At 35.9% G+C, this 14,670-nt stretch overlaps 1 protein-coding gene across 13 annotated transcripts in view; it reads left to right on the forward strand.

Moving 5' to 3' along the window:
• The window catches only part of PARD3 (par-3 family cell polarity regulator), a 450,340-nt gene that overhangs the window by 256,260 nt on the left and 179,410 nt on the right, over positions 1-14,670 (forward strand). For 9 of the 13 annotated variants that reach the window (XM_017820200.1, XM_017820189.1, XM_017820193.1 and 6 more), the window contains one exon: positions 3,751-3,789. The exons of the other annotated variants lie outside the window; for them this stretch is intronic. In XM_017820200.1, the coding sequence (XP_017675689.1) occupies positions 3,751-3,789 (39 nt within the window). The remainder of the gene's footprint in view (positions 1-3,750; positions 3,790-14,670) is intronic. 13 annotated transcript variants of the gene reach the window in all.

Here is a 14,670-nt window from a genome sequence, read left to right on the forward strand (position 1 = left end):
AATGATTTGATCTTGTCACCTGCTAGTAAACATGCCTGGCCAGCACTGAATATAAGAAAAAGAAAAAAAGCTATTTTGTTTTATTTAGAATATTTTACATGCATGTTTTATATTTTCTTCAAGATCTGCTATTGGAATTAAGTATTTTTGGTACTGTATAAGTGAGAGCTTTATTTTGAGTCAAAATGTTTATAGAAGAAGCTATTGCATAGACTTTATTTGGATGCATGCAGACAAGTAGATTATTTCATATCTTTCATAAGGACAAATCTATGTTTGAAAGCCTGCCATTTTTCCCACTACCTGCTCACTAATATGTTTTAGAGCATATAATATTATGCCAAAACAGGATATGTAAATACTTTTCTATCCAAATATCCCAGATATAAGAAATAGTAGCCTTTTTTGAATATAAATGCAATCTCTGTGGAATGGAAACCCTGCAGTTATTAATTTAGCAGGGCAATTCAGAAGATGTTTCTGAGAAATTTACATTAAATGGAAATAAAACTGTGTTTCATACTATCCCTGCTCCACTTGCATAGTGTATACAGATATTTCTCTGATAATTATTCAAGATAATTTCTGTTATGAAAAGATAGACTGTAAATGTAGCAGTTTTACTTTGTTCTGTACTCGATTAAACTGCTGAACTTATTTATTATTTGTATTATTGTAGTTATATACAGCTCTAAAAATAACTTATTTAGCTGCATTATTGTGAGAAGATAGACAAATATAAGTATGATGAATTAATTGCTTCATTTTTCTATTGGATTTGTGTTATTTTGAATGCAAAGAGAATGAATTTTCATTTGGCCATTTCAAGACATTTAACATTAGCCTTTTACTTTTCAAAACTACAATTAAACCTAGGAAGTCAAAGTGGCAGGGAAGGTCGCAAATGAACCTCACTTTTACTTTAATATTCTTGGAACATGACTTCAAGTGCTGAAATGAAAGCTGTCGTAAAATGAAGAGAAATAAACAATTTGAGATCCTATTATGCCCTACTTATCACTGGAACAGTGAAAGCCATCTGTTTATAAGTATATGCTGTAATTTTCACAGTATTACTATCTTACATAAAGGTGAATGAAAATGGTTTTTGAGATTTCTAAATAAATTTAGAAGTAAGAAAATGTCTTAATTTTGTGTATATTATTTCTATGGTAAAATGAGGAAGTTTTAACGCATATTTTGACACAGGATTTTGTTTAAATAATTGTAAACAAAGATACGATGTGAGTAACGCAGAGATTTAATAGTAGTAGTTTTAAAATAACAGCAAATCAGCCCCTTTAAATGAGTTCAACCTCAGTAGCCTCCCTGCTGCAGCTCAGGCAATACTCCCTCAAATATTTTGGCAAAGACCAGCATAAGGAAGGCAGTCATGGCTGTGTCAGGTAGTAGGTGGGTTTTGTGCTATGTAATCAGAGATCAGGTCTGAACTGGTGTGTTTTTCTGTAGCTCCAGCTGAACAAATGATATTGTGAGGATCTGACAGTACATGCCTGTGATGATCCTCTGTTCCATAAGGACTTGTTTGTTTGCATTCTGATATGAAGGACTCTTAGGCATGCACTGCTGGCTGCTGTCAAGGAGTGGGAGCAGAATTGCTGGGGAAGGTGTTGAACTAAAAGTCATCATAAGGGCTGTTCTTTATTCTCTGGTAAGAAATGATCCTAAAAGAAAAAATAAAAGAGGTCTTTTCAACCAGCTCCTCTCATAGACTTTTACTAGCTTTATGAAAAAAAAAAAAATATCGAAATAGGGAGGGGAAGTCTGAAGTCATGTCAGTTCATCTTTTTCACATGCAAACCTTCTTTGGCCACCTAGGAACAATTTGTCTTTGCATCCTTCCCCTATTTCTACATTTTTGTGCTCTAAATAGTAACTAAATGAGATGTGTCTCAGAAATCGTATGTATAAAATCATGTCATTTGATGTTATCCATCTCATAAAGGGCAGGACTTGCTGTTGCTTGCTGAGGAGTGGTCAATATTTAAACCATTTTATATTTACCAACATTTGTACTGATAGTAATCCCAATAAAAGAGGTGTTTAGATTTTATGTTTTGAGTTATGGCTTGTTGAATGACTTTTGAAAACAAGTTAAGTATCTTTGGGTTTCTTTTTGAGTAAAATGAAGATAATAAACTTAGGAAAGTTGTGGAATTTAATGTCTTTGATGTATGTTGCTGTTATTGTCTGAAAGAGACCTACAAAACTATGTCGTTGTAGCTAAAACTTACATGATTGTTAAGCTGAGCCCATTTAGGTTATCATGGAATCTTTGTAGCATGTGTGATCAGGTCAGGAAGTATGTACATGTGATTACCCAGTGCAGCACATCATGGTAAAAGTGAGTAAAATGTGGAAGCAGGGAATAAAATCAAATTGGCAGAAATCAGCTTTTCTGACCAGTAAGATCTGGAAGAATGATTATGTTTCACCAGAATACCAGGCATTTTTATTGCTTCTGCAGTTACCTAATGCCAGATAGGTAATCTTTTAGGGCTTGTCCAAGTTAATGTGAGGTAGAGGCACATTGTCTCTTAAAGATATTCCTTGCTCCCTCCCTTCATGAAAAGGGTGAGGATTACTCTGCTTAAATAAAGCTCCTGTAGCACTGTGGTTACCTCATGTAACTTGTGAAGCCTTTTCTTAGAGCTGCTACTGACTATGGGAATAATCTGAAGGATTGGCTTGGGTTATTTAGCTTTAGAGCTATATTCTCAGTATCAACAGAGACTAGCTAACAGAGTTATTCTCCAGTACCCTACAAGTTAATATGCCCCTTGGTACATATATGTCCTTTACATGTTTCTGGTAGTTGTCTCCTTCATCATTTTTTCCTTACTGGTTGTTGGCTTCATGTTGAAGCTAACTGGATGTTTGTGTTACTGCTTAGCCACTACATTTTTGTGCTTTATCATTTGAATCTCCTTCAAAACAGCCTAAAGCAAAAATGTCCAGTAAACCCTAGCATTTCATTGTTTCCCAGCTGAATGGAAACAAATAGCTGGTTAGCCCAAAAGTGATCAACCAGCCAGCAGCAAGGTGTCTCCCGAGTGTTCATATGGGTTTTAATATGGGCTTGGAAGAGCCATAGTTCCTTACGCGTGTTTCCAGAATTGTTTGGGGGTTGCATTTTCCAATGAGGTGTGTCTGCCTTATGTGCCCTGAGACACAGGTGAGGAATTCAAAGTACAGGAGTGTCCCATCTCCGGTGAACTGAAAGAACCCTCCTGTACTGGGCTATCCAGTGCTGTTGTTCTGGTTCATCCAAACATGCTCAAAAGGGGAATCCCTTGCTAAAATGAGAATGGATGTTTTAAAAAATAGGTACTCCTTTGAAATATTTGGAAGGGTTCATCTGGACTACCGAGGTCATTCTTTGAAAACTTCGAAGCAGAAGGGAAAGGCCAAGGGAGAACATCCCTGAAGGAGAACTTTCCCTCAGCCAGAAAATGGTGCAAGCAGCCATGGTTCTTCCTTGCCCAGATAGTCACCTCCCCCATAACCAAATAAAGTCAGGTGCACTACCACAAGATCACTGGAGTTATTTTTGTTCACCTCTCTTTTAGTGCTTGTTTAGACAATTTTCAGTCAGAGTTGTGACAAACACCCTTCATTTTTTCATTACCACTTCACATCAGAATTAGAGCTTTTTGTTTATCCCCATGATGATAGATAGTATATGTCATATGTAGTTGTGTTCTTATTTATTTTTTTTACTTCCTTTAGAATGCAGAACAAAGCCAGTCACAAATTCCAAAGGAAACGGTAAGAGCTTTGTCTTTTCCATATTGGAAGACTCCCAAATGTTTTTAACTTGATATGGCACTTCTCCATCAAAGTTTTACAGATCCTTCTTTCATCTTATATACTGTAGATGGCTCTCTGTAGCTTTAAATTTTAAATGCATTTTTTAATGTAATTTCAAATACTGTTTAAAAATTATATACAATTCATTTATTACATATGTTCAAGTGCTATTTGAAATTACATCTTTTATACACAGCCAACGACCTAAAGTTAAATGATAAGAGTAGACTGTTAACTTGGGTTACATATTGAAACTAATTGTTTTAATCATGATTATATGACTGAAATATGAGATACAAACACAGAAATTAGGCAGCTGGGGTTTAAGTTTTAATTGTATCCTCATAGCAAACTAGTGTTAGTTATTTTTAAGAAACTATAGGGAAATAGTATCAACTTCAACCTTAAGAAGGCTGAAACTGGTCTGTATGTGATGTGTCAGTGAGGCTTAATATTGAGGTTGTATACTGTTTATATACCTCACTTTAGTCAGTGGAACAGGATCAGTTCAATACACAATATACTAATACATATAACAAGTTTTTCTAAAATAAAAGGTTTATTTCATTAAATACTAACAGAGGATATTACTATAATATATTACCTTAAAGTTGCACTGTATTTTAATTAAAAACATACTTCAAGAAGCTCCATTCAGTTAGGTACCCATTTAAAAATTAAATAAGAAATTAGATTATAGAGAAATTGAGAGAGTACATGTGGGGATTTGAAATTATTTAAGCTGCAGAAAACCAGAAAGAGCTTGTCCAATTGGTTCAGAATGCCTTAGCAGCTATGGTGAGATGGTGTCTGCGATAAAAAGAAAGTCAGGACTAAGTGAATAGATGTAAGAGCCATCTCAGTGAAATAGTCAAGGGTACATTGGCTGATACTATTATTTTTTCAGGCCAGTGGAATGTAACTGTTAAAACAGACATTTTATCCTTCTGGCTTTTGGTGTCCTTCTAGTGTGAAAGTCATCTGCATAAGGCCTCTCTAAAACGTGGGTATACCATTGTTTTAGACATGCCTTGCAGTATCTTTTTAGTGCATCTCATTAGAGTACAGTATGTTTTTATCTTCATGGTTTCATACCACGTACTCTGATATAAAGGGAGATCAAAGATCAAAGCCCAGCATAGTATTTCTAACTGTAATTGGATACCATTGAGAATAATGTGTGGGTGCAGCCTTATAAAATTATCCTGGTTTTAGGAGTTGAAATTCTGCCCCAAAAACTCATTAAGATAAGGCAGATTTCCTGCAAGGTGTTTATAGAAATCAGTTGCTTATCTCTTGCAAAGTTAATGTTTTGGAGCAAATTCCATGGCGAAACCCTTTCTCTGGCATTCTTGGAACCAACACTCTGACCCATCCAAGAAAAGACCAAAAGAAAATAGGTATTTCTCATTTGTTCTCTTTAGATGTGAGGTAGAAATTGCTTGTTAACCAGGAGATTATGCAGGAGGGACAGATAGTGTATGAGTAGCTAGGGATTTCTGAAGAAAACAGCCAGAAAACCCTAACAAGCCTTGGAAATATGGAAACTAGTTGGAAAACATATGTGGTTACTGAGGGAATGAAGCTAGAAACCTGGTCACTATATAAAAAAAAAATTACCTAATGTCTTGTGTTTTTCATTCATTAGGTGTTGGGATTCTTTTATTATTTATTTGAAGGCTCAGAACAACAATGACTGATAGTAGGAAAACTAGGTCTCTTTATATTGCCTACTCCAGTGTGGGGATAAAAAATGGACTAAATTTGAAAGGTGTCAGGGGATATTTATAATTCACGATGCTTTTACACTTACCTCCCTTCTTCCAATCTACTTTGCTTTGGATAACTGTGATAATCCAGTTCTACAAAACTAATTTTCCTCAGCTATACATTAATAATACAGTTACACATTTTTTTATTATTATTTTTGAAAGTATTTTTCATTGCTTTCCTTTATTCTCCTTGGTTCTGCCTCAATACCTATTTATTTCTCATCTGTCTACTTTTCAGGTCTTTGAGATTTCTAATCTTGCAATTTCTATTTCTGTGCCTGCTCTGATCTTTGTGCTGTTAGTTGTGAGGTTTTAGTCTCCAAGTGTCAAGGACTTGATAGTAGAAAGCAAAGCAAAAAAAAACCTCAACAAAAAAGCATGATGAAAGCAGTGAAGCTACAGAAATGAGAAAGGTGAAATGCAAGTCTGTTTTTAATTTAAAGACAAAATGGTTGTGAGGTTTTTTTGTTGTTTATTCCTTAGTGCGGAAATAGACGAAAAGTGCACCTTTGAAATTAAAAAGGAAAAAGAAAAAAAATAACCTTGAAAGTGGAAGGCCTGAAATAAAATCTCAAAATATCAAGCCTAAGTTATCAATAAATTCTTAACACTCAGGGGTTACATTCATGTAACTGTTACTTTGAAATGGTTTACATTAATACTGTGGCACTAGGATGCAGTAGTTAGTCGTCATAGATGTAATAAATGAAAACCTTGAAGATCAGTTTTTTCTTGATTTGTGACCTGAAATCCTTGACAGAGTTACTTCTTACAACCCATACAGAAAGCATATAACTTCATATTTTATATGCCATCACAGAATACAGATTCTTATATTCTCAGTCTTGAACTTCTATATGAGGAGATTTTGTAATTTGCTCGAATCACAGAATTGAAGCTTTCCAGCATCTTCAGCTTCTAATCAGTAACTGTGCCCTGGTAAAAACAGGACTACTGGTTTTACCTTCTATTTTGCTTATGAACAGAGCTGGCATGCTGTTTACTTATGAAGCAAGGAAATCTCCCATATCTTGGTTGAAAGATTGTTTCACCCAGCCATGAGTTTGTGCCATTTGTATAACTGATGACAGCATGGAACAGATGCACCTATTTCTAAATGTGGTGATTATTTGGAATGTAGGAAATTGACCGTAATATGAAAACTAGTAATTTATCATTATTACATTTCTGTTTCTAAGCATAATTATCTTAATCTGGTTACAGTGCATTGAAATGAACTGTTAATTATGCTATGTAAAACATCTGCCAATTAATTTTTCCTCATACTCTTTGAAAGTCAATAATGTTTTAGTAATATTTTGCTCTTACAATTGTCATTCACTGTTTGTTTTCTGATTCAGAACCAGCAAGTTAACTTTCATGTAAGCAGAATGCTAGAAAAATAATAATTATCATATAAGTGTTTTCTAGGGAATGTTGTCTATTGATAAAAGGCAATTCAAAGTTAGGATTCAGGATTTCATTTTATGATTTTTGCACTCAGCAGCATGGGAAAGCTTCAGTTTTCTGTTCTCATTTGTTTTTCTGTCAAATTGCTGTAAGTGAGCAGAATGTTATGTATTGTAGTGAGTGCAGGATTCGTAACAGTGACATAACAAGAGTGTTGGAACAGTATATAAATGTTTAGCAGCCCTGATAGAAATTGCAAATGGGATTGCTTTTTATTTTCTTCTGAACTTGAACATTTGATACTCCTGTTATTATCTAAATTTCATTTTGATCACCACGTTTTTTCCAATCCAATTGCTGTTCTTGCCATATACTTTATGTGTGATTCTGAGTAAATTAGCTAGCTACACTTTTTTTTGCAAGAATTCATTACCTATAGGAATAGAGTGATACTGGTCAGAGGCATTTTGTAAGCACTAATGCATAGTTATTTTGTTTGCAACTTTTCATGTTGTCAGTATGAGAGATAATTTCACAAATGTCTAGAAATACATGATTTGTATTGATTTATGCAAATAGAAAATTCTTGGGGAAAAAACCACAGTCAGTGTTGAGCTTTAAGAGGGTGGTATTCTGAGTGCATGTGTGTTTGTCTTTTACTTTTGCTCAAAAGCTGTTTGTATTACTTCAAGATACCTAATCACTGGAGATGTATCCATATATATTTTTCAAAAGCTGTAAGTTAAGTTTCCATCGTTTTCTATTGAGCACTTACATAGAACTTCAGCTTTTATAGCAGCTTTATGTCATTGATGCAACTCTTCCTTCACACACAACCAGCTTTGAAAAACAGTTAAAAGCTTCATCAATTTCCATTGCTGCAAGAGGTGATCCAAATGTCTAAAACTGGAGCCAAGATCATACACTGACTAATATCAGACCCACCAGCAGAGCTGCTGCTATCATTAGGAACAGAATGATTTTACTGAAAGAGGATATATTTGACTGATGTTTAAGCTGATGCTGTTATTTCCTCCACAGTGTTTAGGAGTACTGCAGATATATTTTTGTACCTTTTTATCCTCTAACGGTGTGAGGCACAAGGGTGATTGCAATGTTTTAAAAGTGCTATTTTAGTGCTATTTTGAGTGGTTTCAGATAATATTTTTGATAAAATTGCGACATAAGAAACAGGTCACTGGCCATATGAAAGAATAGGTAGTGAATGTGTGATTTTCTGCAGGCTACTGTTGTACTTTCAGTCTTTTACCGTAGGAGATACTCCAGTATTGAATAGCATGTTCTGTGCATTCGGAGTAGTGATGAGACATTAATTCCTACTAAATAATTAATACAGCAGTTGAGTGATAGTGCTCATGAATGCTTTTTGACCAGTCTGAATTTCCTGGAATGTTCAGTGATGATCCCCATAAACGTCTGTGTAATGATGTGCTTGAAACTGACCCTCAGGCTCATAGTGTTGACTGTGACCCGCAGGTGATTTACGTGGGCTGTGATGTGGCACACTTAGCTGGCTTCATGCAGCACCATGGAGCAACTTTGGCAGATTTCTCGACGCTGGCATTGGTAGTAGCACTTGTTGGCCAACTGCCAATTTTGTAGAAGACAACCTCTCCCTCCACTGGGTTCTGTGGCAGGGGGTTGCCTCAGTGCCACCACTGCAGAGTCATCCAGAAGTCACACTGGTGTGTACAAACTTGGTTTGGTGCAAACCTTGTTTTACTGCATCATTGGCTTCAGACTCTTTGTGTTGATTTTCCCTTGATATTAAATCCAGGGAGAATAGTGAGATTAAATGGTTTGCCATGGTTGCCTGAAAGTACGAGTAAGACACAGATCAGTCTGAGTACTCCATATGCTTCCTGTGGAATGTGTTTCTTGCCATGGACTTCTACAAAGGCATTATTTCTCTTTCAACTTGTTTATTCTGTCTGGCTTTCCCAGACACTCTCTATCTCCTTATTTAGTCTTTCAGGTCTTGTAAATCCAATAGGCCAGTGAGAGAAGTATAAAGATTTTTAGGGAGCTGTGTCATTAGTGTGTTGGGCATTGAAGTTTTTCTTGAAGAAGGGATAGTGCAGAGAGCTGTAGCTTTATAGGCTTCTTTGGTGGAGCAGACACCTGCTGTGTATCTAATCCCTTGGTTTTCACTTCTCTAGGAGAAGCAACCTGTAAAGAAACGGGGTTAGCATTACAATCACATATTTTTGTTTCAGAACATACAGTAGGAGCAGAAAGTTTGAGTAGGAACAACAGTTTGGAAAAAGATATGTTGGCCGGAATAAAGTACGATCATTATGGTAACTTCAGCAGACTAGTCCCTGCATGAAGTCCTGAGGTACAGAACCAACAGAATATTTTTAGTGGTCTGATCAGTTTTTGAAATGTAAAATCTCATCTGCTTAAACCAGTTTCTATGACAGCCCAGATCTGAGTGTTGGCATTAGGGAGAGTAATGTTAGCATAGAAAAGCAATGGACTTATAGAGATAAATAACAAACATGTGGATGTACTTAAACATGGGTTTTTGCAGAGCTTTGATTTCCATACTAAATGAAAATCATATGCTAGAATTTTTGTGCTTTGGAAAAACATTTATTTTTTTTCCTAAATCATATTTTAATCCATCAAAGCCTTTAAACTGAAGACATTTTTGAGTGTGGAATATCTTTTTTTATATTAAATTAAATCCTTAAAATGGACATAATAGGAAATGCAATGGGCCTGTTTTACAGTACTTTCATGAGCTAGCATTTCTGCCTATAAATACGTACCAAAGTTAATCCACATATAATATACAACAAAAATTTTCTTGATAGGATTAAGATTAAAGCAGACCACATTTCCCATAAAATCTCAGAATTCAGATGTAGTTTTTGATACTTAGCATGTGCTGTTTGATTTGAATGAGTGCTGTCTTTGCCAGATGTGACAGATTAACTTGGCTAATACGAGTAACGAGTCTCTGTATACGTGCAAGTAAGATTCATTAATGTTTATCTAACATATGGGAAATATTAAAATACTTAATCTAGGAAGAGTTAAAAAAACAAAGCAAGCATTAGGATTCTAGTTGTTTAGTTGTCTTAAGCCCTAATATCATTTTATAACCTCATAAGTAGACACTTCAGGTCCTCACAACCTGTAATGGAACACATGATGGTTTTATTTTAAAAAGAAAGAAACAAACAAATCCCAACAAAAAAACAAACCAAAACACAATAAAAGGTCTTGTATTCCAGTGGGAAACTGGGTTGGAGGGTGCATGCCATTATTGGATCAATTGGCAGGCTTTTCTCTGCCACAGGTCCAGCTTTAAATCTGATTGAGTTGCTCTGGTTATAGTTATTTTTAATGCCTACCCGTGGCAGGATGCACCAGCTCTCAGTTATTTTTCCCAAGGAGGAGCCTGAACTGACATTATAAAGGTGTGTTTCAGGCCAGGTACATTGCTCTGTTTTCAGTCCCTCCAGCAGTAATACATTACATTTTTTTAAGTACTAAACATCTCCCTGCCCTCCCCCCCCAACAGTTGTTGACCAGGGAAGCTGTTTTGGTTCCTTAGAGCTTTTCATTTCATATGTTCTATTTTTGTATGCGGAATGGCATAGGATAAAAATGAGTCATCAGCTTTTTGTGTATCTCAGTTTAGAAGGTGGCCTGGTATGACAGCAGTGTCACCATCCTAAGTTGAAGGACAAAACAGTTTGAGTCATCTCTGATGTCAAGAATGTCTTTGCACAATACCTAAGTGAAATTTCTTGAGTGAATCGTGCATAATTCTATTTTGTTATAATAATACTGAGACAAATTTTATTAGTTTCCCAGGGTATAGGACTTATGAATTATTAGTATTGTGGGTACCTTATGAGAAAGAAGAAAATAATAGATCTTTATTAAAATCTTCTGAATACTGAAAATATCTTGGAAAAGACTGTGATGTTAGGTTGGAATGCCCCATTATTGGAAGCAAATGACTAAACCTTGGATTTTACAGTTTCCTATAGTTTCCTGTAGTTTTACAGCCTACACTTGCCAGACCTGGTGAACTCTTACATCCTTGGAACTGCAAACTCATCTTCCAAGAACTTCAGATTTTTCACCTGGATAAATTCTAAAGAGAGAAGACACATTCGAGAGGCAAAAGGTTGATAAGTTAACAAAATAATAGTTAAGCAGAGGCTAACAGGACTGTAATGTTAGAAGGCTGGGCACAACAGGATTTGAGGCAGGTGAATTGAATGGTCAGTGTGGTTGTTGGAGGTGTTAGTGTTTGTGCTATAGTTACATAATCATTGTGGTGTATATATATATATATATGGGTGTATGGGTGTTCATTGTGGTATATATATATATATATATATGGGTGTGCTTGTATATGCACATGCATATACATGTACCTACGAGAGGTCTGTAAAAGTTTTCACGTACATGTTTTCATTAACTTGGAAATATAGGTTATCCTTTAAGAGTGGAGATGTAGAGCTTTATTGATTGCTTCTGTGAAAGGAAACAGGAATGCTTTTCTCTATGTATAATCACAAAGTAACGTGCTGACAAGTTTCTGTGACTGAATAGCCGCTGAGGCAGCATGTCTAAGCTTGCAACAGAATGAACTTCACTGGAGAGAATGTAGCCAGATTTGTATCTGCAGAGAGTCACTTCAGAAGCTTGTCCTGGCTTGATTGAAAATTGCTCCCCCCGTTAGGTGGGTGGAGGCTTTTCTTTGCTGTTCAGTTTCTGTTTTCACCCATCTCATGCTGCTTACTCATCAGCTGAACCCTGATGAGGTCCTGTAAAGGGGAGAAGTCCTAAGCAATAGTATGTAAAAAATAAAAGGATAGAGAGGAGATGCTGTTACTAGCATAATGAGAAAACTTATGGCACTGTTACTGTCAAAGTCTATTTTAATGTTGTTTATAAAATTAAATCAGATTTTATGATCAGATCAGAAACCAATATTGTGTAGAAGAGAAAAACAATTCCCCCTGTGTTTATCTTATGGCTTTTTAAAATCTCTGTATATATCAAAACACTGCCATAAGTTTGGGCTAGTCAGGAAGTTTATCTTTAAATTTACAATATATTTATGTTGTATTTAAAAGGTGAAAAACTTATCTCAAGTGTCGTTTAGCATAAATTGATGCTAAACATGAATTTGAAGCCAAAAAAAGTCACCTACATATTTTATCACCAATCAAATTTTTAATACAAATTACATACTTGAGCAGCTTCATTCATCCAGCTGAAGTAATTTCAGATGACCTTTTTCTCCGCAGCTTCTGTCTGAACAGAATACTGTTCTGCTGTTAATTGTTTTGGACATAGTGTGTGAAAAATCTTAAGGGAGTTGAATTTTGTTGTTCAGGGTTCACAGTACATAATTTTGCTTGCATGTTTACTGCTGGCCTGTCAAAGTGTATGAAGGAATAAATTTCTCCCACAGATCAACTAATCATGAAAATAGTGTTGAGGTGTTTGATTGACATAGTGAGGCTGTTAATTTAGAGAATATCAAGATCAAATGGAAGCTATTGCAATTAGGAAGTGATTGTGGTCTCAGTTGAAATTTTTTAATGCTGCATTTTCGATTTCTGGGCATTTTTTTGCTGTCTCATGGGTGTATTAAGGAATTTCTGGGATTTATTACATTTAAATACTTAATTTTCAACACAATTTCAGTACAAATTTTATTTTTTTTATAATAACTGTTATGAAATTGATTGAGGAGAGTCACAGTATGTAAAATGTTTCTGTACTCTAAAGGGCTTTGGGGAACAAAGGATTTGGTCATTTTGAGGTTTTGGTTGTTATTTGCTTTTTTGTTTTGTTTTGGTTTTTTGTTGTTGTTTGTTTTGGTTTGGTTGGGTTTTGTTTTTGTTTTTACAACTTCAGTTCAAAATATTATGGTAGCAGGATAAAATCTTCCTTCTCATTTCTCTGTGAATGGCTCCTTTTTGACATGCTTGGAGGTTCTTTATCAATGTGTGGTCCTGTTCCAAGGTTTGTATGTATGAAGCTGTGTTCAATATATCATTTATAATAAGACCTTCTTTGATACCATGGTGTGGTGCAAATGTTAGAGTTGGTACTTCCATATCCATAGTTCTTGACTGTTAATAGTTTGTTTTGTCTTGAAAACCATGTTTTTCACTTTTGTCCTCTCTGTTGCTTTCTCTTTCTAAAATCTGTATTCAAGCATATGATACTGAGAGATGATACACAGATTTCTCGTGTCCCTAAAATTGCAGACACAGGTATGGTGGTGAAGCAAGCTTGCTTATTCAAGAAAATCTGTGGATACCCCATGAAGTCCCTAAAGAAATTTAGCCATGGCCCAGTAATGGCAGTTTTCTTCCTCAGATGAGTTGAGCAATTTTCTCATGCCTTCAATACTTGTGATCCAGTGCTGAGGCTGCTGTTTCTCATTTTTTCGTAAGCATGATCTACTCACTCATGTGCAACTGCTAAGGAGTAGTTTGCTCCAGGTTTTGGCCTCAAGTTTCACCTGTGCACTCAGGTGTCTGTAGCCTGATATTGACTTATTTCCTTATTCAAGATTGCAGGAAACAAGAAAGCACAAGCCTCGCATTAAAAACAGTGCTGAGCTGATAATGCAGCTCTTTGGTCTTGCTGAAGAGAAGTAGGGTCGAGGCCATTAGCCAAGTCCTTGGGGGTGCTTGTGAGCTGTTCATTCCAGTTGCCCCCTTAACATATAGAAGTGCACCCAACAGGCTGTGCAGGGAAACAGTTTTGTTCTCTGCCCTGGAAGGGAGATTGCTTTACCTGAAGTTTTGGCAGATTTTTTTGAGGATTAGAAAATATTGGAGAAGGAGGGCAATTGATTCTAGTTTATGTTAACGGCAGTAAAGAAAAATTCGATAAGCATATCTGCTTCCTTGGATTAGCCATACATCCTACCTTGGATTTATCTCTCTTTTGGCTCGCAAGCTTTTATTCCTACCACTATTTATTAAGAATATGAAAGTAATCAGTGTTACAGAAACTAAAAAGTAATGTGTGTCTGTTTTAGATTGTTTTATTCTGCAGCCACTTGACAAAAGATGGATTCAAATGTATGCTGGAGCTAGTGCTTCTGTGAGCCAAGCAGGAAAATTAGGGTTGTAATTTTCCCCAAATTTGGGAAACATCTTTTAGATCCAGTATTTTTCAATGGGCACACCTTTCCCTTCCTGACAGCTAGCACTGCTCATGCTCTTTTGTGTTGCCAAAAGATGTGTTTGAATAATGGGATTCATAAGCAAGCCAGCTGTGGCAGTTGCATAGGGGGTGTAAGTTTTTGGTTGGTTTTGGTGGTTTTTTTGGGGAGGGGTTTGTTTTTGTTTGGTTTTTTTTTTTTTAAATTGATGAACCCTTATGCTTTGTTATAAACAAGAGTGTTTTAGTGCAAAGAGAAGGGCTGTTGAACACATTAAGGTTCATGCTTTTAACAAAATGGGAAAAGATCCTGTTTTTCTTCCCTTGGCTGTTACGGCTCTCTCAGCAGTCTGATTGCCTTCCCATGTGACATTTTCACACTGCATTTCTAGGTCAATGGTGACACAACTAGCATGCTTGTGCCCAAATTGATCATCTCAGTCTGCTCTACTCCACATGGCTTTCACATCTATCTTTG

This window comes from Lepidothrix coronata, unplaced genomic scaffold (genome assembly GCF_001604755.1).
Source record: "Lepidothrix coronata isolate B3197 unplaced genomic scaffold, Lepidothrix_coronata-1.0 Scaffold80, whole genome shotgun sequence".
NCBI classification, from domain to species: domain Eukaryota; kingdom Metazoa; phylum Chordata; class Aves; order Passeriformes; family Pipridae; genus Lepidothrix; species Lepidothrix coronata.